General features: G+C 44.0%; 1 protein-coding gene across 13 annotated transcripts in view; it reads right to left on the reverse strand.

Annotated features, from left to right (window-relative positions):
• The window catches only part of LOC101793955 (sodium/potassium/calcium exchanger 3), a 303,296-nt gene that overhangs the window by 36,290 nt on the left and 239,182 nt on the right, over window positions 1-27,824 (reverse strand). For 12 of the 13 annotated variants that reach the window (XM_027453145.3, XM_027453144.3, XM_072035179.1 and 9 more), the window contains one exon: window positions 12,947-13,039. In XM_027453145.3, the coding sequence (XP_027308946.1) occupies window positions 12,947-13,039 (93 nt within the window). Of the gene's footprint in view, window positions 1-12,946; window positions 13,040-18,454; window positions 18,615-19,385; window positions 19,562-27,824 lie in introns of those variants that run through there. The other variant, XM_038177281.2, reaches the window with a different exon arrangement.

The following is a 27,824-nucleotide window of genomic DNA, read 5'->3' on the forward strand; positions in this document are numbered from 1 at the left end:
TACGGTGTGCTGCCCCCAAACGCGGAGGCTCTGCTCAGTTCCTCAGGCTGGTGTGTCTGTTTGTCCAGCCCTCAGGAAGGAGGTGGTTCCGTTTGCTGAATAGCAGAAGCTATTCATGTGAATAGCTGCTTTCACATCGGGCTAGTTTTCCACTGGTGTCTTGACCAGAACCTGCTCTCAGAGGGTGTGAGACAAGCTCCAGAGCAGACTGCAGGAAACAGAGGACAGCCTCAGGCTGGGAGCAAGCCTGCTCCTTTCAGGTCACTAGATGCCATCAGCCCCAGGGTGCTGCCGCATCGCATCTCACAAGCAGCCTGGGCCTTTGGGCTGGCTGTGCTGCCTCAGAACAGAGACTTATGCCCCTGCTTAGGCATCCCAAACTGGCAATGGCATCAGACATCCCAAACTCGAGAATCTGACCAGGAAGTGTCTGCAATTCAGACCATTCAGCTTTTTCAGCCATCTACTCACTAACAGGAAACATACTTTTGGACTGACACTAACAACAAGAAAATTAACTACCAGCCTCCGCAGGGAATAAGAAACCACACACTCCTATCGTGCACTGTATTCAGAGTGTGTGTATGGGCATGTGACAACTCCCAGGTTATTTTAAAAAGAAAAATATTTGATCAGACTGACACCTGAAATTATGACAAGCTCTGCCAAGGTTTCAAGTCAAACATTAAAAGAATGAAATTTACGTAAAAAAATTTAATAACCTGATTGTTTGGTAGCCAAAGACTTCTGTAGATCAGTACTTTTTCTTTAAAACAGGAAGAACAAACTAGAGATGATGCGTACTTAACCAGATTTTGGTTTCTCAGCAGCAATCCTTTTGTATCTGTAAGCAGATAACACTGTTCTCCCACTTTGCTTCATCCACTAATTGAACTCTAAGTAACTTAATTCAAGACACAGAAGCTGATCAGAAGTCTAACAAGACAGAAAAATGCATTTCTCTTTCAAGCTGTGATTAAATAGTAGAAGCGGGAGGATCAGCTCTATTAGGTCTCAGTCTCTGAAGAATGATCTATTGCAATCTGTAGCTGCAGTAAACACTCAAATTGTTCCATTAGTTTCAAACCCGAGTGTTTTCATAAACCTTACTACAGTTAGTTTTAAATAACTAAGAGCACTCTAAAACATTGACACAATGTATTTCTTGCTATCAAGATATATGAAATACAAGTAAAAAAAGGCTAATAAATATATGTTGTGAAAAAAATACAGTACAAAGATATGATTTTCCATTTTTATATAACAAGTATACAGAAAAAGCAGAACGTTCTTTTGGTGAACAAAATCCATTCCAGGTCTAATTACAGCCTACCAGTTACTTAAAAATTTTCCTCTTCCATTTTAAAATCACATTTCATAAGTGACTGAACTGTAGTATGGATAGACAAAGGGTTTGCTTTACTTCAATAAATAGATTTGTTTTTATGTATCTGCTACGCTTCCCCGGTCTTCATTTATAGTTAGATTTGTTCTAGTGCAATGAGGTAGTCAAATGCTCATACAAGCTGCTACTGCTAAATAAGATACACCAATGAAGAAGCAAGTCTCACTATGTTACCTACAGCTTTTGTAGTCTTCTTATCCCCTCTAGTTCTCCTCAAGCTTTTCATTTCAGTTCATTTAAAACAGCTCTGTTTTAGCACCATTTACCTCTTTAGCACCACTTTTTTGTGTTTTTTGTTCCTCACGCCTTTACTTATGTCTTGGCACATACCCACATCTTCCCTGCTCCAGATTTTCTGTCCTCCATTCAGAAGCAACATGTTTTTAACCTAGTCCCTTTTACAAGTATGCAAACAAAACACTTGCAAACTTTAGCCTCAGAGTCAGGAAACCAAACTTTTAGGTGAAGTAGACAGACTTAATTAAGGCAGTATTCTTTTTGCAATAGACAAAGGCATTAGGTTTCCATCTTCCATCCTACTCACAAAACAGTAGGTTTGCTGTATGAAATCCTTACAGTCTTTTGGGCAGCTGTAGAGGCATTCCGTCTTTCTGTCTACTATGAAGCTTTCAGTATTTTCATTTCTCCTGACCTCACACCTGCTGCAATAAGATAGCATGCAACACTTAGTACAGCAACTTTCTGTTGATGTTAAAATATCTCCAAAGTTGTACCTGACCCCAACTAACAGTTATGTTACTATTTGAACTGATGAGATTATAGCCTATTCTCCTTCAAGAACAGAACCTTCTTCCCGCAATAACAGCTAAAAATTATCTTTTCTAATGAATGAAGCAAGCCTCAGATTTTAAATCACGGCATTCCCTGAAGACACTTCATATTCACACTACGTGAGAGTGAAGTTTTTCAATCACAAGCAGTTGTGAATATGAGCAATGTAGCTACCTCTAAATAAGTAAGTTAGGGCTTCCTGGTACGGCTTGCCAGGAATCACCCTGGAAGGAAGGTGCCTCTGGCTGTCTACCAGCACACAACACGAGTCAGAGCCCGAGATCTTGTTCTAGACAGCAACTGATTCAGAAAGATCAGAAGCTGCATTCAGTGTTTAAAATACAAAGTCATGATGTCAACCACTATGAATCTCACTATATTCACAGAATCACAGAATTTCTAGGTTGGAAGAGACCTTAAGATCATCGAGTCCAACCTCTGACCTAACGCTAACAGTCCCCACTAAACCATATCCCTAAGCTCTACATCTAAACGTCTTTTAAAGACCTCCAGGGACGGTGACTCCACCACCTCCCTGGGCAGCCTGTTCCAGTGTCTAACCCTTTCAGTAAAGAAGTTCTTCCTAACATCTAACCTAAAACTCCCCTGGCACAACTTAAGCCCATTCCCCCTCGTCCTGTCACCAGGCACGTGGGAGAACAGGCCAACCCCCACCTCACTACAGCCTCCTTTAAGGTACCTGTAGACAGCGATAAGGTCGCCCCTGAGCCTCCTCTTCTCCAGGCTGAACAAGCCCAGCTCCCCCAGCCGCTCCTCGTAGGACTTGTTCTCCAGGCCCCTCACCAGCTTCGTCGCCCTTCTCTGGACCCGCTCAAGCACCTCGATGTCCTTCTTGTAGTGAGGGGCCCAAAGCTGAACACAGTACTCGAGGTGCGGCCTCACCAGACCTGAGTACAGGGGGACGATCACCTCCCTAGCCCTGCTGGTCACACTGTTTCTGATACAAGCCAGGATGCCGTTGGCCTTCTCGGCCACCTGAGCACACTGCTGGCTCATATTCAGCCGACTATCCACCATCACTCCCAGGTCCTTCTCTGCCTGGCAGCTCTCCAACCACTCCTCTCCCAGCCTGTAGCTCTGCTTGGGGTTGTTGTGCCCCAGGTGCAGGACCCGGCACTTGGCCTTGTTGAACTTCATACAGTTGACCTCAGCCCATCGGTGCAGCCTATCCAGATCCTCCTGCAGAGCTTTCCTACCCTCGAGCAGATCGACACACACACCTAACTCCGTGTCATCTGCAAACTTACTGAGGGTGCACTCAATGCCCTCATCCAGATCATCAATAAAGATATTGAAGAGGACTGGCCAAGTACTGAGCCCTGGGGGACGCCACTAGTGACTGGCCTCCAACTGGACTTGACTCCATTTACCACGACTCTTTGGGCCTGGCTATCCAGCCAGTTTCTAACCCAACGAAGCGTGCGCCAGTCCAAGTCAAGAGCAGCCAGTTTCTTGAGGAGAATGCTGTTATTGAATTATATTGAATATATTGAATATATTATTGAATACTACTTGAGGATTTTATGTTAATGGAACAGACCGGCTGTAGGTTATGAGCTTCTGCAACATGCAACCTTGAATAAGGTTGAAGAACAGACTTTGCTGAATTAGCAGTGTGACTCTGATCCCTGTGGCAGAGCCTGACTGGTCCATGAAGGACCTTAAGAGGGTGCGAACCCAGGGCAGTTGCCCCCATCTCCTTGCACTGTATGGAGCCTGTCAGAACCCAAGGATGATTACATCAACGTCTTAAAGAAGGTCAGTCTCAGAATAATCAAGCTAGGATTGACCAACTGTTCATTTTCAAAGGATTATCATCATTACCAAATCGCCTAAAGGGATTACGACAGTTTTACCTTGCAACAGATAAGTTTCTTTCAATATGGTCTGACTTCAGATTTCAGTTGTTTTCTTAAGACCCATGCACAGTGCATGGCAACCCCCTGGCTTCTTCAGAGAAGTCAGCCATCTGTGGAGAGAAGCTGATCTGGAATCATGGGGGGAGGAAAGTAGCGCTCCACCATCCTCCTCATGTCTTCTCTGGATCTGCAGTCATGGAAAGGCAGGGAGCTCAGACACCTCACGAACAGCCATGGACAGCAGCTGTCAGGCCAGGCCCAGCCGGCCCCGATCACATACCTCTCCATGGGAGCAGCCACCTGCACCCAACAGCCCGCAGAAGGTGCAAAGATGGCACAGAGTGGGTAGCAGCTCCTTAGAGGCATGGGGGCACCAGGCATGGCGATAAGTAGCATGGGCAACACATACTTCAGCTTCAAACACGGGAGAGGGAAATGGTAACCAAAGTGGAGCACCCCTCTGTCCCACACTAGCTTGCAAATTGCAGGCTTTCAGCACCACAGCCCAGACTTCTTTCCCCACAAAACTTCCTATGCTGGCAACTGCACAGAGCTGCTATTCCCCACAAACAGGCTGCTGATGCATGACATAAAGCAGGACAGGATTGATCGGAAGTAGCTCCTCCTCAAGGAGGAGGCTTCCTAACTTTTTACACCCGCAAGACAAGCAGTAGCCACAAAAAAACACCACAGCAGCAAATAGGCAGTGTTCTCTGACAAATCGGATCAGAGCAAGTGGTTCCTACACCAAGAGCTCACAAAACAGAAGAATTTTTCAGTATTTTTCCCTTGAAGCATACAGCAGGAGGAACGATGCACAGAAACATCCAGGGGCTTTCAGCCACCTCCTCAACACTTGCCTTGCTGTGTTAGCTAGCTGTTAACTGCTTAGTTGTATTAACAATCTTCAATCGTAGTTGGAAAAAAAAAAAAAAAAAAAAACACTTGAAATAACTCCATCCCCCCAAAAAACAAACATCTTTGGGGACTCTGGAAAAGAATTCTAACCTAACCTGTACTAACAGCATGAAAACACAAAAATTAAGGCAAACACTTCACAGAAACATTTCATCTGTCAGTTTGACCCCAGAAGATGGAACTCATCCATAATGCAAAGGCAGAGTTTAAATACTGCAGAACACTGCCGTTGTTTGGTTATTTCTTTAATTCACTTGTACCTATTTTTCTGATGCTTACCAACATACACTTCATCTTTGCTAGTTATTTGTAGTTGTTTTTGCATATTTGCTATGCTTTGCTAACTGCCTTATTTATTTATTTATTTATTGGTCTGGAAAAGGTACTTGTTTAAGATTTAAGTTACTGAAAATAAATTTTTTTTTGGAGTTGTAACAACAAATCTGAACGGCAAAAAACAAGCATTGCAGACATCTTGAATTTTCTCTGTATCTTGAATGTACTGTTTTCCTGATGCTTTTTAATTTGCACGTCTGCCTTAAAGAGAACTTGTCAGAAGCTACTTTCTGCAGAGGAATTTTTCTGTCTCTAGTGCTTTTTATATATATACAAATATATATATATATATAGTAAAATAAAATTTAAGAGCTCTTGAAACAGCATGCTTCAAGCAGTCTTATGCTCATGCCTTCTTCCACAGGCTCTATTTTTGTGTACATCATGTATTGCTCATGACACAAGGGAGTGCATCCTGGAGAAGCAGACAAGCTGAAGTGCTGAGATCAAACCTCATCAAGCCTGAACCTGATCTATAGTCTCCTAGAATATGGGACACTGCAATCAAACTGACTCATCAGAAACTGGCATGTACCACACCTGAACTGAAAAATTAATTTTTTGTTCCTAAATATATTAGATATATAAACAGTCAATATTTTCTGCAAATGACACTCAATGTTTCCTTAAATTATTTCTCATTAAAAAAATTTTTAATCAGGAGAAGAGTAACCATCTTTTGCAGTTGCATCATTTGGGGTATTCTTGCAATTAACTGATGTACCAGCACCTGACAAGTATTTCCCATCAAATGCTGTAAAGTCTACTCATGAATGTATGACATAATTTCTGGAGTATTTAGGATCAACAAAGCTGCTGGTCATTATAAAACGTATGTGACGCTTGCATGACTTGTGTTATACAGGATGAGCTTTTAATTATACATTTCTACAAAACGCTGGAAGGATCCTGGGTGTATAATAGTATTAGAGAACAGGCATTTCTGCTGCCTTTGTTTTAGTGGAAGGCTCAAACTGAATTCTTTAAACAGATCTCTCTGTTCATAAATTGTGCGATACCTATTTTGCTGAAAATGAGAAAACTCACCCACTGGTTTCAACAGACTTGAAATCAAGTCCATAAGAGGCAGTGAAAAATGACTGAAGCAGACAGAAATACATTAGAGGACCCTGTCAGTGCAAAACAACGTAGATAAGAGCTAAGTCTTAAAAATCTGCCTGTAACTGATTCCTTCAGAAATATGAAATAAGCATCACCTTGCTTTGCTACAGAAACAAGAGGCTTTATAAATGGAAATGTATCTGGAAGGATGACATCATCTCAAGTGGTAAGGTAGTTAACAGTAAAACAGAAACAAAATTAAAAAGAACTTGTGTAACAGAGTAACTAGCCACTTTTGTGTCTAATGTTCTCTCTTTTTGGTTTATTTCTGACAAAATACTGTTCTGTAAGTTGAAAAGAAACAACAAAACCACTACTGTAAACCCAAATAATTATTATGACTCAGACAGCATGAATTCACAGAGCAGTCAGCATGATATTCCCTAGCCAAACCTATCCTTAACATCAGATTGTCACAAATACCCATGTACTAACTGTTTACACTCTTAAAATCCATGAATGAAATAACAAAATGCAAACACCTTAAACAACATTTCCTTTCATAATGCATCACGCTATGATTGTCAACTGATGCCTCCTTCAATAAGACTGGTCCCAGCTTTAGAAACTGGCAGGGGTGACAATGTAACTACTATACACAGACCACAACCATAATTATCCACAGCTCTTCAGTGTTCTGCCACTGAACACACACATCTCAATTCTACATCTTTCAGAATGTGACATGAGCAGCAAAAATCAAAACAGCCTCCGAGCTGCTCTCCAACATGTTTATGAGAAGCAATGAGCCCTCAAGGTGCTACAGGCACCTTTATGAAGCTGCTCTGTCTACACACATCATTGTTGTGCAGTGGGAAGTACAGGACAGAGGCAGGGCAGGGCCTCTCTGGAGCTCAGCATAGCTAGAGGTTGCTTTACTCATTCAGCTCTTGAAGAGCTTCTCAATTGAAAGCAGAAGCCACCACTTCATGGCAATCAAATTCCTGTCTTCAGTACTGAAATGTAAATAAGCTTGCAAAAGCATTAATGGAACTGCGATCTTTAAAATCTTTAATGCAATCACATTAAAAGAGTCAACCAAGGTGACCACTGTAGAATGTTTCCAAGCTCTATGCTTAAAACAGCTAACAAGGAAAGCATTTCTAATCTGGCAAGGGAATACAGGCTAAAGACAACAAGGATCATCATCAGAAAGGACAAATGAGCTCCAGCACTTATCCAGCATCTCATTTTTCATTCTTGCTGGAGACCTGCATCCTCTTTAGCATTTCATCTTTTCCTTCCTGTTTTGATAAGCAGAGCATAGCAACCCTCAAAAAGCACCCTGTGTGATGAGATGGCGAAGTGCCAGAGATGAACCAAACTGGGAATGCTATTTCTGGGCTCATCTCTACATGTATACAATTAGATATTTTGATATGCGACTGCAATTGCTGGTTATTTTACTCAGTGAGCTATGGATTTCTGAGACCACTAACACTATTCAGCATCTCATTCATCTGTAAGCAGCAAAGTTTTAACTGATACTTGATTTTGGTACAGAATTTAGTGGTGTAAAGTTTCTGATGCCAGTTCAGTACTGCTTGCAATTTAGTAATATTTTGATGAGAAGGTTGATTCAGTAAAAAGGATGTTTGTCAGAGACATGTATTCTGTTCCTTGTTTTACCACAGGCTCCCTCTGTAGCGGCTGGCAAGCATTCCAGGCCCCAAATTACCCAGCCTAATTCCATCTTGGCTTCCCTTTTCCAGTTTGCTGGCTGAGACTTCATCAATTGTGAGTACTAGGAATAACAACTTGGAAGAATTTACCCTATAAAGCACGCAGACCTTCACTTTTTGTAAGGTGGGGACAGTACTGTTTTCCTGGTGTAGTAACAGCTGGGAGAATGAATGCAAAAAAAAAGTAAGAGATGGTTAGAAGCTACAGTAGTGGGAACTATTTAAGAACCAAACAGGAAAGGAAAGGTGGAGTTGTCTACTGGTAGTTGCTAATAACCTTTCTCATAAAAGTTACTGAGAACCGTAAGATACTCTTTTTGAGGATTTAAGTGTCCTGAGAAACTGTATGCCAGCATGCTAAAGTGTTGTTTTTTTTTTCAATTGTAAATGAACATGTACAACGTAAGAGCCATGTGTGGAAGCACGCTATGCAATCTGGGCACCTGGGAGAGCATTGTGAGGTAGAGAGCAGAGTGGGTAAAAGCTGTACCTTAATCACCAGGTCTCCTAAACACAGCAATACAGGGCAAATTAAATTAAACAAACTCAAAAATAGCTACTCAAAATTAGCTATTCTAATAATTTTATAAATGCAGGAAAGGGGAAGGATAAAGGTAATCTACTTGTACAAGTGCACAAACACACTTGATCTGTACAATGCACAGGCGATGGATACACTGATTGCCTGAAGTTTCCAATTTGACATCAGAGGTTTCAAGCACAAATACAGACTGGGTGGAAAATGGATAAAAAGCAGCTCTGAGGAGAAAGACCTGGGGGTGTTGGTTGATGAGAAGTGCAACATAAGCCAGCAATGTGTGCTTGCAACCCAGAAAGGCACCCATACCCCGGGCTGTACCAAAAGCAGCGTGGCAGCAGGGTAAGGGAGGGGATTGTCTCCCTCTGCTTTGCTCTTGTGAGAACCCCCTTGGAGCCCTGCGTTCAGCCCTGGGGCACAAGAAGGATGTGAACCTATCAGAACGAGCCCAGAGGAGGGCCACAAAGATGATAAAGGGGCTGGAGCACCTCTGTTATGAAGCCAGGCTGAGGGAGCTGGGGTTGTTCAGCTTGGACAGGAGAAGGCTCAAGGCAGACTTCACAGCGGCCTGCCAGTGCCTAAAGGGGGCTGCAGGAGAGCTGGGGAGGGACTTTGTCAGGGAGTGTAGGGACTGGACAAAGGGTAATGGCTTTAAACTAGGAGAGGGTGGATTTAGATTACATATAAGGAAGAAATTATTTACTGTGAGGGTGGTGAGGCACTGGAACAGGCTGCCCAGAGAAGCTGTGAATGCCCCATCCCTGGAAGTGTTTAAGGCCAGGTTGGATGGGGCTTTGAGCAACCTGGTCTGGTGGGAGGTGTCCCTGACCATGGTGGGGGATTGGAATTAGATGATCTTTGAAGTCCTTTCTAACCCAAACCATTCCATGATTCTATAATAAACTTAGGATTTTTTGATCAAACAAAGCAAGTTCCCAGGGACGATAAGAGATCTGAAAGGGTAGCTTTGCAGCAGCTTTTATTCTTGCTGTTCATCAGGCCACTGTCTTGCCAGCCCATACTTAGCACAGTTTAGTCCAACCTTAGTTTCTCAATTGACATTGCTTATCATAGCCTTAAACGGTCTAGAGTCTTCAAGTTGATTAGGCATACTGCTTTCCCAATCACTGGGCAATCGCATCTATGGCATTACAAACAGAAAGTACACAAAATACCTACTTCAGCATCCATTTTCTCCCCAAGAGTTAATTACACAAGGAGGTATCAATGCACTGCAAAAAGTTATTTGAGGATTTACTTACAGTCCCACTGACATTATTATTCCTTGAGCACGCACCTAAGTGACAACATAGAAATATTCCTCCTAGCTGAGACCATGTCTTGTGATGAAAATACAGCCATTCACTGGGAATTCACTCAGCAAAATCAAGAAGTAGTTCCTGTCCCCAGATGAACCCTGGCTCTTGCTGACCACACGAAGTTTTGAATGAACCAAAGAGCCAAATATGCTGTCACTACAGCGCTGATCACTAGCTTCTTAGAGATTAGCCATGTAAGATTGCCTTAAGATAAAGAAAGCACAGAAAACACAAAACAAACATTTCTATGTGTCTGTGTCATTACAACAGCATTATGAAGCTGCTGACATAAAAATCAGTCCTGCACACTGCACTGGTGGTCATTGAAGCTCTGCGGGCTAATGGCACCAGCCACCACAACCATGTGGTTCCCTAGTGCCTATAGCCTATTGTGAATTTATTTCTATTTATTTCTATCCTGTTTCCTAGAACTTCCCCCAACCATTAGGGTACAATGGAGGCAGTAAAAGAAATGCATTCATCTCAGATGAACCCAGGAAACAGCCAAAACACACAGCACATGACTGTGAGGGGAGTGTGGTGCACTGGGAACAAGAGGCCGTAGATGCTACAGTCAGTGAACTGGCGGCCACTCGCCAATACTTAAAGCTTTGGCTGTTCAATCACATTTGCTGCAATACTAGAAGAAAAACAGTATGCTTTAACACAAGCTGAGATGGCAGCACACATCGGCATCTTTCACAGGAAGAAGCTACAGCAGGCACAGATATTCTACAGGAAATAACTGAGATCAGTTAATTCAGTGCTCAGAAGCACCTGCTGATTTTTGCTCTGTCAAAAAGCTAAGAGCAAACCTTTGCTCAGTAAGGCAGCAACTGTGACCCTGGCATTATGCAAACAGCAAAATTCTGTTGCAGAACATACAAGTTCAGCTTCGCTGTATTTAACCCTGACCCCAAGCTGGTCTATGCGACACCTTACTCTGTTTCCTCACATCAGAAAAACACGCGTATCTTCCTAGCCAGCAGCAGGACACCATGGATTGATGGGTCAACGTGCTTTCAGTACAGTGGTATTGTTTGGACAACATTTTCCCGGTCCTGCTCTCTCAGAGCACGTGGTGTTTGCAGCTGCACCCACACAGTATACATGAAGGTTTTGTTAACTACACTTCAGATCACCTAATCCTTTTCTCTGGAAGAAAACGTTAACTGCAACCATCTCTGCAGTTAACTCCAGCACTGCCTCCACACCTCCTGCATTATACATAAATAAAACAAATGGGATTCAGTGGTGCATTGAAAACTACACTGGTAACTCCTATTCCACCTCTGCTTTTTGCAGCAGAGATGCAGATTTAAAAGCTGACAGTTCTCCAAGGTCTCTCCACCTTGCAACGTGTTCCCTCATTCCCCTATAAAACAATTAGCTCACCACAGCACAGAAAGCCCCCAAGACCTCACAAAACCTCACAGAGAGCATGAGGCTGAACAAGGCCACAGCGAGCCAGTGTTTACTTTTGCACTGTGATTGTTCAAGCCTGAGCTAAACTCCTACAGCTGAGCAGATGTGGGGCCAATTGGTTACACAGGTTAACTCCACAGGGAGCACTGGAAAAAAGCAAGAGAAGTCACCACATTTAATCCCTGACATAAGTTCCTAGAGATGCAACTCATTTGTAACAATACAAGCAGTAAAGAGGATCACAGAGGACAAACAGAACCTAATGGCTGCAGGCAGCCAACCTGAAGTACATCCTTCCTTTCTCACTGTCCCATTTTCCACCTGCAGTGAGGTTCCAGGGAGTATCTGAAGGAAAGAAGCTGCTCCAGCTGAGGGCTATATCCATGCCTGTACTCTCAGGTGCTTTCCAAGGACGCTGGAAGAGGAGCACATATGTTGCATCCTTTTCTTCCTGGCACATTTCACACATTCCCAGGATTTAGCTCTATTCTGTGATGGAAAGGAAACGGGAAGACAGAAGGTCTCTCACCTGAAACTTACTTCTCACTGGAATATGTTGTAATAAGTGTGTTGTAAACCACATGACATCTCAAAACAGCACCCACAACATCAAAACACTAAATACCATTATTTCTGTTTTCTCTCTATTGATACAATATCAAAGACAGAATAGAACAACTAACTCTCATTGCCTGCATCATGAAGGAAAAGCTGGGCTTCCTCTTAAGAGAGAAAGGATTAGATTCCTCTAAAGTGCATAGGCACCTGAAGATAAAGATGCACATGTTGGATTTTTCAGAACACTGTGGTGAGCTAAGCAACAGCTTCTTTGTTTCAAAGATGCACTTCAGCTTTAAAAAACAAAACACAATACAAAAATGACTGAAGAACACATTGAGAATGTGAAGGTAGTCTTTTTGTGATTGTTCAGATTACACACACGAGGAGCTCCACAGGTTTTTTCTTAAAATAGGCTATAAAACTAATTTTCAATCCAATAATGGAAATCATAAACCCATATTGTAACTTCAAACTACACAAATCCAAATTATGAAAGCTCTAACATTGTTATGCCTGCATATAATAAAGCTTATGTTCTCAGTATCACTGGCAAAGAATGCCACAAGCTGTTTTACACCAAATACTCTATTCAGTATACAGGAAAACATACACATGAAATAAATGGGTGGTAATTTAACTACAACTAATACTTGTAAGAAGAGATCCTCAAAGAATGCTTCTAATTTTACAGAACTTTCTACATACCACAGATTGTACTGCACATTCTGCAACACCAGTTTCACTTAAAACCGTGCACTTTGTGTTTTGTATTGGTCTATTAAGTTGCAAAACTCAGACAGTGAAGAATAATGTAAACTAAGGCAAGTTTTCTCAGGAAAGGGGTGTTGGTGTTGTTTTTTTGTCAAAGAAAAAAAAAGACTTTTTACTGCAACCTAGAAAATACGCAACCTAGTGCTTCCAAGCAAATGCATCTCTTCCTATTGGAATAAATGAAATACCGTATTTACCTTAAAGAAACTTCCTCTTTTGTCCAAACAATGAGCTTTCATCGTCAAAGACGACATCGTCCCTGGGAAGACTCCACTAAATGTCTTGAAATCCTAAAAGCAGAGACATTTTTAATGGTTAGTCCAGTCTGTAGGAAATTCCTTTCTAAGCCACAGAAACAGTCACAACAAGCCTTCTGCCAAAACCCTTTCTGTCAACAACATGGTGCCATTTATTTCGTACCAATGCCATTACATATCCTTTTAGTCTTATTTTTCCATAAATTGCTTCAAAAAGACAGTACTTGAAGTTCCACATTTCTCCCATCTCTTCACAGCTGATCCTGTAGATCTAGGATGATGTTCAATGTGCTCATTAGAAAGGAATGCTAAAATGTAACAATTGCTTTGTTTGTTTGCTTGACCTTAGCCTGAAGTACAAATATAACAAAATGTTAGATGTCACTACAATCCACTCTGAAGTATCATAGTATTAGTAGGGCTGACTGAGAAGAAGAAAAAAAAAATTACCCACAGGGAAAAAAACACGTTATAGTAAGTTAGAAAAATATACCCCACTCCGTTCCCTCCACCCCCCCCCAAAAAAAAAAAAACAACACGCCTCCTTGAAGTTATTAAAATGCAATTAACTCTTCTGAGAGTCATGTCCAAACCAGAAGCTGAAGATGCAGTTAGGAAGAAGCTAAACTGAATGAACAGTTTAATATCTGGAAGAGTATTACAACATGTAAGCAGCCTGTATGCACATAATGAGAAATATCAGTGGTGATCTCTAGCTGACTAGCAGAGCTCCTCTCAAGTCACAACCAATTCACATCAGTAACTTGTAAGTAAACGTCAAGTTAAACAGAAACCAAATTCCATGGCTAAGAAGTCCTTCTAGGATTTTTAACAGCAAGCATCAAACTAGCCTACTCTCTCCCTCACTCACCTGTCCACTGACAACACAGCAGTAGTTATGTTGGAAGTTCCCGTTACCCAGGGGGCAAGTATTGCATACAGAAGGCATTACAGGTGAAGGTAGGGCTGCTGATTCAATACAAACTTCAATGAAAATAACTGGCTGGGAGCAGCGGTGAAAAACAAGTTCATCTGCATGGCTGCAGATGAAACACGAGCAAACAGCAGCAGCTGGGCAAGAGAATTCTGGGCATAAAAAGAAAAAAAAAACAAAACAAAAAACAACACCCCTCCTGCATTATGAGAGGGCATCAACAGAGGTGAACAGAACCAAGCAGGAAGGAGGAGCTTGAAAGACAGAGGGTTTAATTGGAAAGCCCTGGCAAGCACACACACTGGAAAAGGGTGAGAAGTAGAAGCAAGATAAAAACATTTACTCTTGGTTTTAAGATGTAGCAGAAAGTTTAACAATGTGCACCCCCCTTTCCAGAGGTCAGACCACAAGAGCACTAGAAAAGGTTATGTTTTTCCATTGTCTCGTTAGCAAGCAGCCATGTTGGGAGCCAACCTGTTTTCCAGGCAGAGTTAGCAGACTTTAAAGGTCAGAAGAAAAACCCAGAACGCTGCATTGCTGTGAAAGCCAAATGCTAGAGGATGACCCAGAAAGAACAAAAATCAGCTTAAAAAAAATAAAAATCCAGATCTTCCTTTTAAAAGTCAACATATTTAAAGGAACACATTCTTGATGAGGCTCTAAGACACTGCCATCTGGGTTGCTTTATTAAAAGTCTGTCTATGTGACTCGATAGAGCCAACTGAAGTCCAGCAAAGTGGGTGGGACTGCAGGTGCTGTTAAATCATCTGAGACACGAACTGTGTCCTTGTTTGTCACAAGCAACAGGGCCAAGGAAAGCCAGGTACACAACAGTTGTTCCGCTCTGGGGAATACCAGACATTTCATAGACTTCTCCCATTTGATACTGGGTATTCTAAACAACATGAAGCTTGGCATACAAGAGGGTTTTAATTATACAATGATTATGTTTTCTTTTAATGAATTCTGCAACTCTGAAATTTGCACCTGAAAGGCTGAAGGTAGAGTGAGACCCATGAAACCCCAAAAGGAAGGAATTACAACAAAAATTTGATTTTCTAAGTTCATGCTATCCTCTTAATGACAACATTAAAATCAGCTCCATGGGCATGGATTTCAAATGAGTTACATTGTGGGGGTTATGAGCAAGACCATGTATCTGTTTTGCCACCTCTATTCTCGGTCATTCTTCAACCCATTTGCAAACAATGTCTCCTTCACAGGATTTTTTATTTTTATTTTTATTTATTTTACCACAAGGATGTCTACATGCGATCTCATTACCAAAATAAGACCATGCCAAGACTTCTACTGATATTTCAAAACAGATTCAAGTTTCTACACTCAAACCTACAGAAGAATGCAAGCACACAAACTCAGTTCCCTCAGGTCCCTTCTGAGAACGCGTCTCCAAGTCAGAAGAAAGCCTTGGAGATCACTGCTGAATTCTCTGGATGAGGATCTGAGGCTCTACACTCTTCCACAGTCGTTAACATCTATGTACTACTGTTACTGTCCCTATGACTGTAACTCTGAGCCTCAGCTGTGCTCAAGGCCCTGCCCTTCTCAGCTCTCTAGAGCCAGTGAACGGATCCATGCCAACAGCTGGCATTGCAGCCAGATAAACAGATTTGTCTGGCCACGTCCCTCAAGAATACAAGGGGGAAAACTGCAAACAAACTAAGCCTAAACTGAATTACAACAATTCTGCCAGACAGCCTAAAAAATCAGAAGTTACATTGGGCTAAACCCACATGACATAACGTACTAAAGCCATAAGAGCACAGAATAACACTGTATAACACTGATTCTCCCAACTAGTCAGATAATCACAACCTTTCTCTCAAAATAGTTTCAGTTTTTCTACATGCACTGATGAAATTGATAGGAAGAGGAAGCTTCCGAAGAGGTTACCCAGAGACCCTGGGAGAAGCACTCTGGTGCAGTGAGCAGACTCTTGTGGTTTGTTTGCTCCTTCTGAAGGACACGCTTGGACACAGTCCCTTAAGGTAACACGCAAGCACGCACCTCCACACCACCATCTTCCTGGCTGCAGAGTGCTTTCGAACTACTTTGGGTAACCTAAACACTGGTCGGGTGGCTTTCAGTACTTCTGATTAGAACCCAAACAGATGCTATGCCCAACGTTGGGGCGGGTGGCTGGAGGCGGGTGGACAGCCGCCCACAGTGAGGGTGGCCACAGCCCCCTCCCGCCCCAGGGCTCAGAGGGCACGTCCAAAGCGGATGCAGAAACAACTGCAGATGGACAAACCATCTGGAGGCTGCATTTGTCCACTTGGTCCTGCCTCTTGCACTTCTGCAGGTCAGCCCAGGCAATGCACCACTGCCTGGAAGCTGTTTTTGTTGAGCCTGGGCACTGTGAGTCCATCAGAAAGGAGGGATCTCCTTCCTGTGACTGCAAAACTGGGTGGAGAAAAGTGGCAAAGCATATCTACTTCTGTACGTGCCTCAGATGGGCGTTTTCTCCTTCCATGCTTTAAGGACTACGGCAGAGTCTGAATAGATTTGCTTAGACATTGCCTGGGTGAGTGCTCAGAAACCCATCTGAAAATGCCATCAAGCTGCAGGAGCCAAGTTGCCATACGATGTGTGATTTTTCTCCGAGCTGCCCGGAAGGCAGCATTTTCTGCATGTGTTTAAACTGCAGGTGCTGCACCTGCTTAGCAGTCTCATCAGCTCATTCCTCTGAGAGGGCAGCAGGTGCTGGGCTCCTGCCAGCAGCCTTGAGCTCAGATGGCTGCCCCACAGCAGCACAAGCCTGCTTGGCGAGGAGCGCTGTATGCCTTCCCACAGCACTGCTAACTCAGGACAAAGCCCATGTGTGCCAGTGACAAGGCAGGACAGGGCAGAGGAACAAGCAGGATGCTTGGGTAACTCCTCTGAAATGCAGTGCTATCTACAACACCTCTCCACGGATGCTGACACCATGCAAGCTGAAAGTGCCTTTCATCTTCTTTCCTCTGCGTCCTTCTCCTCTGGCTTTTCATTTACATGGGAATACCAGAGGACTGTTCAGGCACCTTAATGCAACCGAGACTTTTGACTTCTTGTCAAAACAGCTCCTTCTTGGCTCCCTCTCATGAAATTTTATTTGGCATTTTATGCATTGTTACACTTAGCCACCCAAACTCTGATCACCACCTGTCCATAGTGATCAGGATCCTTCTTCCCTCCCTTCAGTTAATCTGCTGCCTAGACACACCTCTGGAAACCTTGTTTGTGTTTTATTTTTTCCACCCTCATTCTAAAACACAATCCCATACCCAGGAAAATGGTAAGAGATACACACAGAAAAACTCAAATCTTCAGCAAATTTAGCATTCTCATGCATTTTGTTTTCCTGTTCTCCTAATGCATTTGCACTTCCCCACAGAAAGCTGAGTTCATTTATTACTCACAAAGCTCTTGTTTGTCTAATTACTCTGACTGTTTCTGGTTCTTGGCAAAATTAAACTTTTCCTTTTGGAAGTGTTTCCTTTGAGGAGTTAACTGAAAGCTTACTTCCAAGGACACACAGATACAACTGAGCACAGTACCACTTTGAAAACTTATCAAATAAGAGCCTCAGTCTGAAAGCTATCTTTGGTGCCAGGATTTTGCAGACCTCTCGACTCAAATGTTGCATTGTGTTAGCACAGCTGTATCCACAAGCAAAAAGAGAGGGGATTATGCAAAAAGGAGTGTAACTTCCGTCATTCTTCTGACTGCAGAAAGGGTTTACAATCATTTCTCTTTTCAGATGGCTCAAGAGCACATTATTTGTGCTTGTAAAAAACAAATACTGCATACAGCAAAAATGACAAGTCAGTATTTATGCAGTGTCACATTTTTGCACCTTGTCATTTCAGTTGAAGTGTTGGAAAAAAATTGAAATAAAAATTCCCTGATCAACCACCTTTTGCTTCAAGCACTGTTTTTACTTTTATGTTTGCTACCTGAATGAGAGTTTGTGTGAGCTACTCCCCTGAGAAGATTCTGCTCGTCACCAGTACACTAGCTATGAGCAACGGCATTTCTGCCCACAATGAGCTAAAAGCATATTACAAAAGATAGACATACACTATACATGTAGGCAGAAGGGCTCACTACTTGCAGGAAACAAAACTCTCCAAAAAACTAAAGAGGAAGCTAAAATATGCAATGCTCCCACTACTTTTTTTTTTTTTTTTTTTTTTTGAAAAAGTGAGATGATCACCAGTGAGCAATGCTTCCCATCCCCAGCTTGTATCCCAAGATGCATTTTGCAAAATTCGAAGTGCAATACCTTCAAATTAATACCTCCAACTTCAATGAAGTTGCATACCTCAATAAATTGTTCTAAGGAAGTTACAACTCTCCCCTCGAAGAAAGGAGAAGAATATACAAGGTAGTTAAAGGAAACAAGCAAAATTAAATGGTGTGCAAGTATTTTAGTCTGCAAAATAAGGTTCCGTTATTCACACCTGCTGACATACCATTTCACGTTTCTAACCTTAAGTTGCTGTATCACGCACCTTCATTCTTAAGTTTCATTTCTTGGTACGGAGAGAGCAAGGCACAGTATACCCCAACAGCAATAATTCTTCCTCTCAGGCAGTTGACAGCATTGGGCAATTTCATTGCAGAATAAAGCTTCCTCTGCTGGGATGCTTTTTGCTCTGTTTTGCTCAAGATCTGTAGCAGGGCAGTCACTCAGACAGTTTACATATGAAATGGGAATTACAGAAAAGCAGCCAAGTCAAAGACTTCACTGTAGTTCCGTCTTTAAAAAAATAAAAAAATCCTAGACTCTTATTTCACTTACAGCTTTAATTTGAGATTTGAATTTCTGCGGGCTGAAAGAAGACAGGACTGAAGATCACTAAACCTTTCAATGTCTTCTGACTCTGGACATTACTCATATAGACATCAGCTGGAGCCTGGGAGAGTAAATCCTATTCTTACTCTTCTACAGGCATCCAGTTAGGGTCACTGTCCTACGGCTCGCAACAGGGACAAGAGACAAACACCAGATGTGCCTGCTCTGCTTGCTGAGCTCTGGGCTCCAGCAGCCTCCTGGGAGGAGGACAGTATGGGAAATCAGCTGAGGAACAATGAGCTGAGACCCAGCCAGGGGATCCACATACTTCATAGAATCATAAAAGCTAGAAAAGACCTCCAAGATCATCTGGTCCAACCATCACCCTACCACCAATATCACCCACTAAACCATGTCCCTAAGCACCACGTCCAACCTTTCCTTGAACACCCCCAGGGACAGTGACTCCACCACCTCCCTGGGCAACTCGTTCCAATGCCTGGCTGCTCTTTCTGAGAATATATGTCTCAATTTCCAAACTAAACATCTCCTGGTGCAACTTGAGGTCATTCCCTCTAGTACTATCACTAGTTATCTATGAGAAGAGGCCAATCCCCAGCTCCCCACACATTCCATGCAAAGGTTACCCTTCTGCTTCCAACATTTCCAACTGGCTCATTCATCACAGGTCACAGCTGCTCTCGGTTCTCCTGGCTGATCATTTCCAATGCCAATTTGCATCGTGAAGTATCAATGTACCTCATCCTGGCTAACGTAACAATGCTGCTAAAATCAGACATCTTTCCAAGGAGTCATTCACCTCACTATGCTTTAAGCCATTAAATATCAGCAACTGCTTAAGAAATTACTATACAGACATGCTCAGGCATGCAGGGGCTGTGAGTCAGTCCACACATCAGGGTTTAAGTTATTCTGACTAACCTGAAAAGGAAACAGTCACTGCCAAATTTATAAACTGATCTTTACACATCTGGTTTCAGCTAGCCATTGCTTCTGCCCCCAAACAACATTTTGCCTACAGACTTATTTTTCCCTTTCATTGAAGATCCTGCCCATTGGCAGCCTTTTAAGACATTAAAGGATAAGGAGGAATTACTTAGAACACATTTCATCATGGGACTCTGAGGTTTTATGACCCCTTAGATTTTGGATAGATCTACTGTCCCGCTCACAGATCTCTACCTGCTTATCTGTGCTGCAGTCAAATGTTCAAAGCACCCAAACACTACTCCAGAGCTGGCCTGACCACTCCCACCGAAACAAACAGGCTGCATCAGTCTTTCCAACAGGAGCATATACTTAGGTAACACCCACATCCTCAGAAAATCCTACCTTTAAGCTTTGTTGGATGTGGCACACTATCAAAGGGACTGTGTTTGCTGCTAGTGCTCTCTCTTTGCACCCTTTCGAAAAAACTTCCTCAACCTTCTCCTCTTTACATATAATATTACCAGGTCTCTTATAAGAGAATGATTATATGCTAATGCGTTCATGTCTTGTTTTACTTGTAGAGATGTCAGAGAAATACATTTGTAAGATTGGCTTAGGTCTGGACAACCTTTCAGAAGATTTGTATTCATCTCAAATTCCCCACCCTGACTATCTCACAAAACTAAAATTTCTTGAAGTACTTTGGTAATTTCCCTTTGTTATTTCTGCCAGAAGCAGGAAATATTAAAGCAAAGACATTCAGAAATGTTTTAAAACCTTTTAGAAGTGTTTAACAATGAGCTGCAGTTACTGCAGGAAGCAAGAAAATGTAATTGCTTGAATTGCAGCAGAGCACCAAAGTCTAGAAGAAACGCAGAATTCATGACAAAGTACTGAGTCACAAGCAGAGGGAGACAGCTACAGTGCCTGCACCTGGGGAGTAGGCACGAGGCAACCACCTGCTGGACTCGGCCTGTGAAAAGCACCCCTCAGTGCCTCCCATCCTGTGAAGCCCAGAGAAGCGTGAAGCTTTCCATGGCCAAGCTGTAACTAATTACCACCTGCTTTCCCAGACCGGCACCAAGCCGAGCTTGGAGCTGCCACAGGCAGCATCCCTCCAGTTGGCGAGGGGGAGCGTGCGCCTGACCTACTTTGGGTGCGGTGAGCTCAAACACCATTGCTGGAGTAGGTCTGCAGCCTAGCATTAGGTGATTGGTTACGCTTAGTCTATTATTAGACAGCAGTACCTTGTACATCACCTTCTTCTACAATTTGCTTTTGTGCACCTCAAAATTACCTACACACACCATAATTTCTGTACTGTTAAGTCTGGAAAAAAATACAGACATGTAACTTACACGGAAAGCCAAGCCAGGACACCATAGCATGCTTTTGAAAATCATCACATGAAGTTGTTTATTAAACGCACACAACATCTGTAGGACAGGCAAAACTCTACAAGACAGCAGGAACCTGCTTTGAGCAACCTGGTCTAGTAGAAGGTGTCCCTGCCCATGGCAAGGGGTTGGATTCAGAACCCAAACCATTCTATGATCCTATGATTCTAAGAAAAAGCGTAAATAGGATTTTTCTGCTAAAGTAAACAGCCAATGGTTTAAAATTAAACAAAACAAACACAACAATGGAAGGGCAGAAGGGGATCCCTTCACCTGCATTTTTAAGATCTTGCCAAAATAGATATTAACATTTTTCAAATTGCTATGTGATATTTGTCTCTTCTCCAGAGCCATAAACATTTAAGGCTATTTTACAGAATCACAGAATCATTTAGGTTGGAAGAGACCTCCAAGATCAGAGTCCAACCTCTGACCTAACACATCCTCCACTGAACCATATCACTGAGCTCTACATCTAAACGTCTTTTAAAGACCTCCAGGGATGGTGACTCCACCACTTCCCTGGGCATCCCAATCCCATGCCTAACGACCCTTTCAGTAAAGAAGTTTTTCCTAATATCCAACCTAAACCTTTCCTGGCACAACTTTAGCCCATTCCCCCTCGTCCTGTCACCGGGCACGTGGGAGAATAGACCAAACCCCACCTTGCTACAGCCTCCTTTAAGGTACCTGTAGACAGCGAAAAGGTCGCCCCTGAGCCTCCTCTTCTTCAGGCTGAACAAGCCCAGCTCCCTCAGCCGCTCCTCGTAGGACTTGTTCTCCAGGCCCCTCACCAGCTTCGTCGCCCTTCTCTGGACTCTCTCGAGCACCTCCATGTCCTTCTTGTAGCGAGGGGCCCAAAACTGAACACAATACTCGAGGTGTGGCCTCACCAGACCCGAGTACAGGGGGACAATTACCTCCCTAGCCCTGCTGGTCACACTGCTTCTGATACAAGCCAGGATGCCGTTGGCCTTCTTGGCCACCTGAGCACACTGCTGGCTCATATTCAGCTGACTATCACCCAATACTCCCGGGTCCTTCTCCGCCTGGCAGCTTTCCAACCACTCCTCTCCCAGCCTGTAGCTCTGCTTGGGGTTGTTGTGCCCCAGGTGCAGGACCCGGCACTTGGCCTTGTTGAACTTCATGCAGTTGGCCTCAGCCCATCGGTGCAGCCTCTCCAGATCCTCCTGCAGAGCTTTCCTACCCTCGAGCAGATTGACACATGTGCATAGCTTGGTGTCATCTGCAAACTTACTGAGGGTGCGCTCAGTGCCCTCGTCCAGATCATTGATGAAGATATTAAAGAGGACCGGCCCCAGCACCGAGCCCTGGGGAGTGCCACTAGTGACTGGCCTCCAACTGGACTTGACTCCATTTACCACAACTCTTTGGGCCCAGCTATCCAGCCAGTTTCTAACCCAACGAAGCGTGTGCCAGTCCAAGTCAAGAGCAGCCAGTTTCTTGAGGAGAATGCTGTGGGAGACGGTGTCAAAAGCCTTGCTGAAGTCAAGGTAGACCACATCCACAGCCTTTCCCTCATCCACCCAGCGCGTCACTTTGTCATAGAAGGAGTTCAGGTTCGTCAAGCAGGATCTGCCTTTCATAAACCCATGCTGACTGGGCCTGATCGCCTGCTTGCCCTGCAAGTGCCGTGTGATGAAACTCAAGATAATCTGCTCCATGAGCTTCCCTGGCACTGAAGGGCCTATAGTTCCCTGGGTCTGCCCTCTGGCCCTTCTTGTAGATGGGCACCATGTCTGCTAGCCGCCAGTCAGCTGGGACCTCCCCCAGTAGCCAGGACTGCTGATAAATGATGGAAAGTTGCTTGGCCAGCTCCTCTGCCAGTTCCCTCAGTACCCTCGTGTGGATCCCATCTGGCCCCATCGACTTGCATACATCCAAGTACTGTAGCAGGTTGCCAACCATTTCCTCGTGGATTATGAGGGCCACATCCTGCTCCCCATCCCCTTCACCAGCTCAGGGGGCTGGGTACCCAGAGAACAACCGGTATTGCCGCTAAAGACTGAGGCAAAGAAGGCATTAAGGACCTCAGCCTTATCCTCATCTCTTGTCACTGAGTTCCCCCTCCCCCGCCATCCAGAAAAGGATGGAGATTCTCCTTAGTCCTCTTTTTTGTGTTGTTGTATTTATAAAAACATTTTTTGTTAACTTTGACAGAAGTAGCCAGATTGAGCTCCAGATAAGCTTTGGCCTTTCTAATTTTGTCCCTGTAAAGCCTCGCAACATCCTTATAGTCCTCCTGAGTGGCCTGCCCTCTTTTCCAAAGGTCATAAACCCTCTTTTTCTTCCTAAGCTCAAGCCACAACTCTCTGTTCAGCCAGGCTGGTCGTCTTCTGTGCCAGCTCGTCTTTGGGCATGTGGGGACAGAGCGCTCCTGTGCCATTAAGATTTCCTTCTTGAAAGGTGCCCAGACTTCCTGGACTCCTCTGCCCTTCAGAACCACCTCCCAAGGGACTCTGCCAACCAGTGTCCTGAGCAGCTCAAAGTCAGCCCTCCAAAAGTCCAAGGCAGCAGTTTTATTGATCCCCCTCCTGACTTTGCCAAGAGTAGAGAATTCAACCATTTTGTGGTCACTCTGCCCAAGACAGCTCCCGACCACCACATCTCCCACTTCTCTGTTTGTGAAAAAAAGTGGGGCACCTCCCCTGGTAGGCTCACTAACCAGCTGCATCAGGAAGCATCTTCCATGCTCTCCAGAAACCTCCTAGACTGCTTCCTCTGAGCTGTATTGTATTTCCAGGATATGTCAGGGAAGTTGAAGTCCCCCACGAGAACAAGTGCTGGCGATTGCGCAACTTCTACCAGCTGCTTGTAAAACGCCTCTTCTGTCTCCTCATCCTGGTTTGGCAGTCTATAACAGACCCCCACCAGGATGCCTGCTTTGTTGGCCTAATGCAAGCGTTCTCCATTATCACCATTCTGTGACTGTACCAAACAGAAGAAATCCCACAACACTTCTATGTAAGGGATCAGACTTGAACTTGCATCCACGCTATGGCAAAAGGGTTCTTGCATACAAGGGATCTTTACCTAACAGTTGAGGTACACATTTGAAGTGATAAGAAATTCACTACTAGACATGGTAAGATATCTCCTAGTTCGTTTATTTGCCAAACTTTGTCTGTCTTCTGTCTTGATGTGTGAATGCCATACCTTGCCTTCTCTTCCTTGATTGCAGAGCTTTACGTTGCACCAGTAGATGACAGCAAGGGCCACATCTGATTCAGAGAGGCCCAGTCTCTCTTGGGTCCCCCTCAGTCAGTGGGGAGAACGCAGCATCTCCGGGGTGCAGGACAGAGCACAGAAGCATAGACACTTTGCAGGTCTCCTGACCTGGCTGCAGGGAGAGCCCAAGGACACAGCTGCCCCAGCTGAAGCATGCCTTCACCTGTTCTTCCTTTAAACCACGACAATGCTTTTTAGAACGATTAGTAGGCTTCCATCAAGGCTCTTCAAATTCAGTGGAATAAGCCAGACTATTCAGACACAAAAACCAGGACTGTGGCTGATGCTCCAACTTATAATTCTTTTTAAACCAGAACTGACTTCTGGTGCCCTGAGTTCACTGGGCCACTGGAAACCTCCTGAAACACATACAAACATGTCACACGCTCACCTGCCCCAAGAATAAACACCACACTCCTCCTACATCGGGCATCAACAGTTCACACACAAAATGTTCCTTTCTTTAGATAACTGCAATCCTAACATGCTGCCCAAGCATCTCAGACAAACGAGCAACAACCAGATAGAGAAAAACTCATTCTTTAGTTGTAGTGGGTTTACGTGGCAAGGTTTTGGCAGCAGGGGGCCATAGGGGTGGTTTCTGTGAGAAAGATCTAGAAGCCACCCCATGTTTGGGAAGGGCCCCATTGTTTTCCAGATCTGAGCCAATAAGCGATGTTATTTTGCACCTCTGTGAGAGCATATTTAAGACAGGGAAAAAAAACGCTGCGCCACACAGCAGCCGGGAGAGTCAAGGGAGTGAGAAACAGCTTTGCAGGTGCCAAGGTCAGTGTAGAAGGAGGGGGAGAGGTGCTCCAGGCGCTGAAGCACAAGTCCCCTGCGGCCTGTGGTGAGGACCACGGTGAAGCAGGATGTCCCCCTGCAGCCCATGGAGTACCACGGTGGAGCAGGGTTCCACGCTGCAGCCCGTGGAGGAGACCACGGTGGAGCAGGTGGCCCTGCACCGATGGAGGCTGCCGCCTGTGGAAGACCCCTGCCGGAGCAGATTCCGGGCCGGACCTGTAGCTCGTGGAGCGGAGATCACGCAGGAGCAGGTGACCTGTCAGGAGTTGCTGCCCGTAGGGGAGCCAGGTTGGAGCAGTTTTCTCCTGAGGGATGGACCCCATGGTACGGACCCATATCTGGAGCAGTTCTGGAAGAGCTGCTGCCTGTGGGAAGCCCATGCCGGATCAGTTCATCAAGGACTGCATCCCGTGGGTGGGACCCCACAGCACAGGGGACGAGAGTGACCGAGAAGGAGCGGCAGAGAAGAAGCGCTGTAGACTGACCATAACCCCCATTCCCCCGTTCCCCTGCGCCGCTCGGGGGGAGGAGGTGGAAGAGGGTGGATGGGGGGGGAAGGTGCTTTTGGTTTCTTTCCTTTGTTTCTCACTTTTCTAGCTTGTTAGTAATTAGCAATAAATCTTACTATCTGTCTTCTTATGCTGAGTCTGTTTTGCCCGTTACAATAATTATTGGGTGATTTTTCTCATCCTTATCTCAATCCTTGAGCCCTTTTCATGTATTTTCTCCCCATTCCTCTTTGAGGAGGGGGAGTGAGAGAGCGGCTGTGGTGGAGCTCGGCTGCCCACTTGAGCGGAACCACGACATTAGTCCAACAACAGAAACACGACTTCTCTGCATGGTCAAGCGCACGAGCAGTGGCACTGTGTGGCCTCCTCCCAGGCCCAGGGTGTGGAGGCAGAGCAGGCGCTGCAGGCCACCCACAGTCCCTTCTCTCAGGCTGGCGGCAGCAGCAATGACAGCACGTCTCGCCCTCATCATCAGACCCCCACTGTCCAGTAAACACTAGGCAGTCAGTTTCCCAACACTTCAGAACATGCACAACTTCCACTTTAAAACATCCTCCAGTGCAGCAGAGCATTAAGTACACCGGGGCTCTGGCTCATTTGCTCAAGTGTTTTCAGAAACACCAAGCAGCCTGTTTCAGTTGATTTCCAGTTAGAACAATTCTCTTTCCAGAAAGGGCAAAACAAATCCCGTTTGAAAAACTCCTCCTGATGTAATTGGTTGTAAAGGATTTCACTTGTTTATGTAAAACAGCACACAGAATGAAAAAAATGAAAGGCAGACAGAACTAAAAGATATTTGACTTTAAAAGCAAAAAGTAGACAGGGATTGCAATGTATTAAAGCAACCTGAAAATAACTGCAAAGGCTGAATTCCCTCCCCAATGAATACATAACTCACTGTACCTTTTAGATGCTTCGCTATTTAATAATAATAAAACAATTGCATGTTAAAGTCTGTACTGGACAGAAAAAATACAAAATGTGGCTTTTCAATTATAATGCAATAACACTTTATAGGTGTGTTTGTTGTATCACTACCTGCTTAACAAATACTGTTCTGTAAGAAAATTTTCTAATTGCAACTTTTTGTTTTTGTTGTTTTGTTTTTCTAATACTTAAGAAATGCTTTGCAAAGAATATTTTTTGTTTATCTCTGTAGTTAAGAGGAGTAAACTGTCATTCAGGAGGTAGCTAATGCCTAAAAAAGTGACTTGCAGTGTCTCAAAAATCCCTGGAAAAATTTCCTTTGATGCCTGTAAGTACTGGAATGAGGCTCAGTATATGGCACACTAATTGGCATGCAGGAAGAATCAGGACAAAGCCCATATGTCACTGAACATACCTGCTATTCCAAGATCTACATAAAAGCTTGTACTGCTCGCCCCAAGACTGCTGAATACAAACGCCTGAAGACTTATTTGCTGCGCACCTCAACTTCAACACAGCATAAAACATCAATGATTTAGTAGAAAGCAAACAGCCTTTTCTTATTCTGATATAGATTTTGAGCTCATCTTCCATGTGACACATCCAAATGAAAAACATGTTAGTTGTGCCAGTGGGCCTCCACCAATCTAATATTTTACCTATTAGCTATGGAATCAGGTCATCAGAAATCCACTGTGCTCAAGATCTCATTTTTCAGATGTCCCCAGTGACAGCAGCCACAACTCTTCATTACGCAGGTTGTTCTTCCTCTGAGTGCAATAGGTTCAGGCAGTTACCAGACCAAAACTTTATTTTAGTCAAGTCAGTGGCAAGGGTCAACATTCAACATTCTTGGTAAAAACTCTTAAGACACGTAACCACTTGCAACACTTCTCGATTTAGTCCTCAGCAGTAGTAAAGAACAATCTCATACTTTTTGCCCCCCTTTAATCAAGTTATTAAGTTTTACATGAAATAAGAATTTCACGGACCACATAGACTCAAGCTGTATATCAAAAGCTGTGTTCACAGCATCAAGGAGCTGCACAACAACACACCCCAAGACAACCACTCACAGAAAACTATAGCTGTGTAAGTCCGTGCTAAGTACTGGTGCCTTCACTCTCCTCACCTACATGATTTCATATTAGTCAGCAGGTTAAAGTTACTTCAATGATACAAACAGTTGCACCGGTGCCAGAGTGACATAATTCTTTGCTTGCAGCCGTGTAGAAAGTTGCCACTATCC

This window comes from Anas platyrhynchos, chromosome 3, assembly GCF_047663525.1.
Source record: "Anas platyrhynchos isolate ZD024472 breed Pekin duck chromosome 3, IASCAAS_PekinDuck_T2T, whole genome shotgun sequence".
Classification (NCBI taxonomy): Eukaryota; Metazoa; Chordata; class Aves; order Anseriformes; family Anatidae; genus Anas; species Anas platyrhynchos.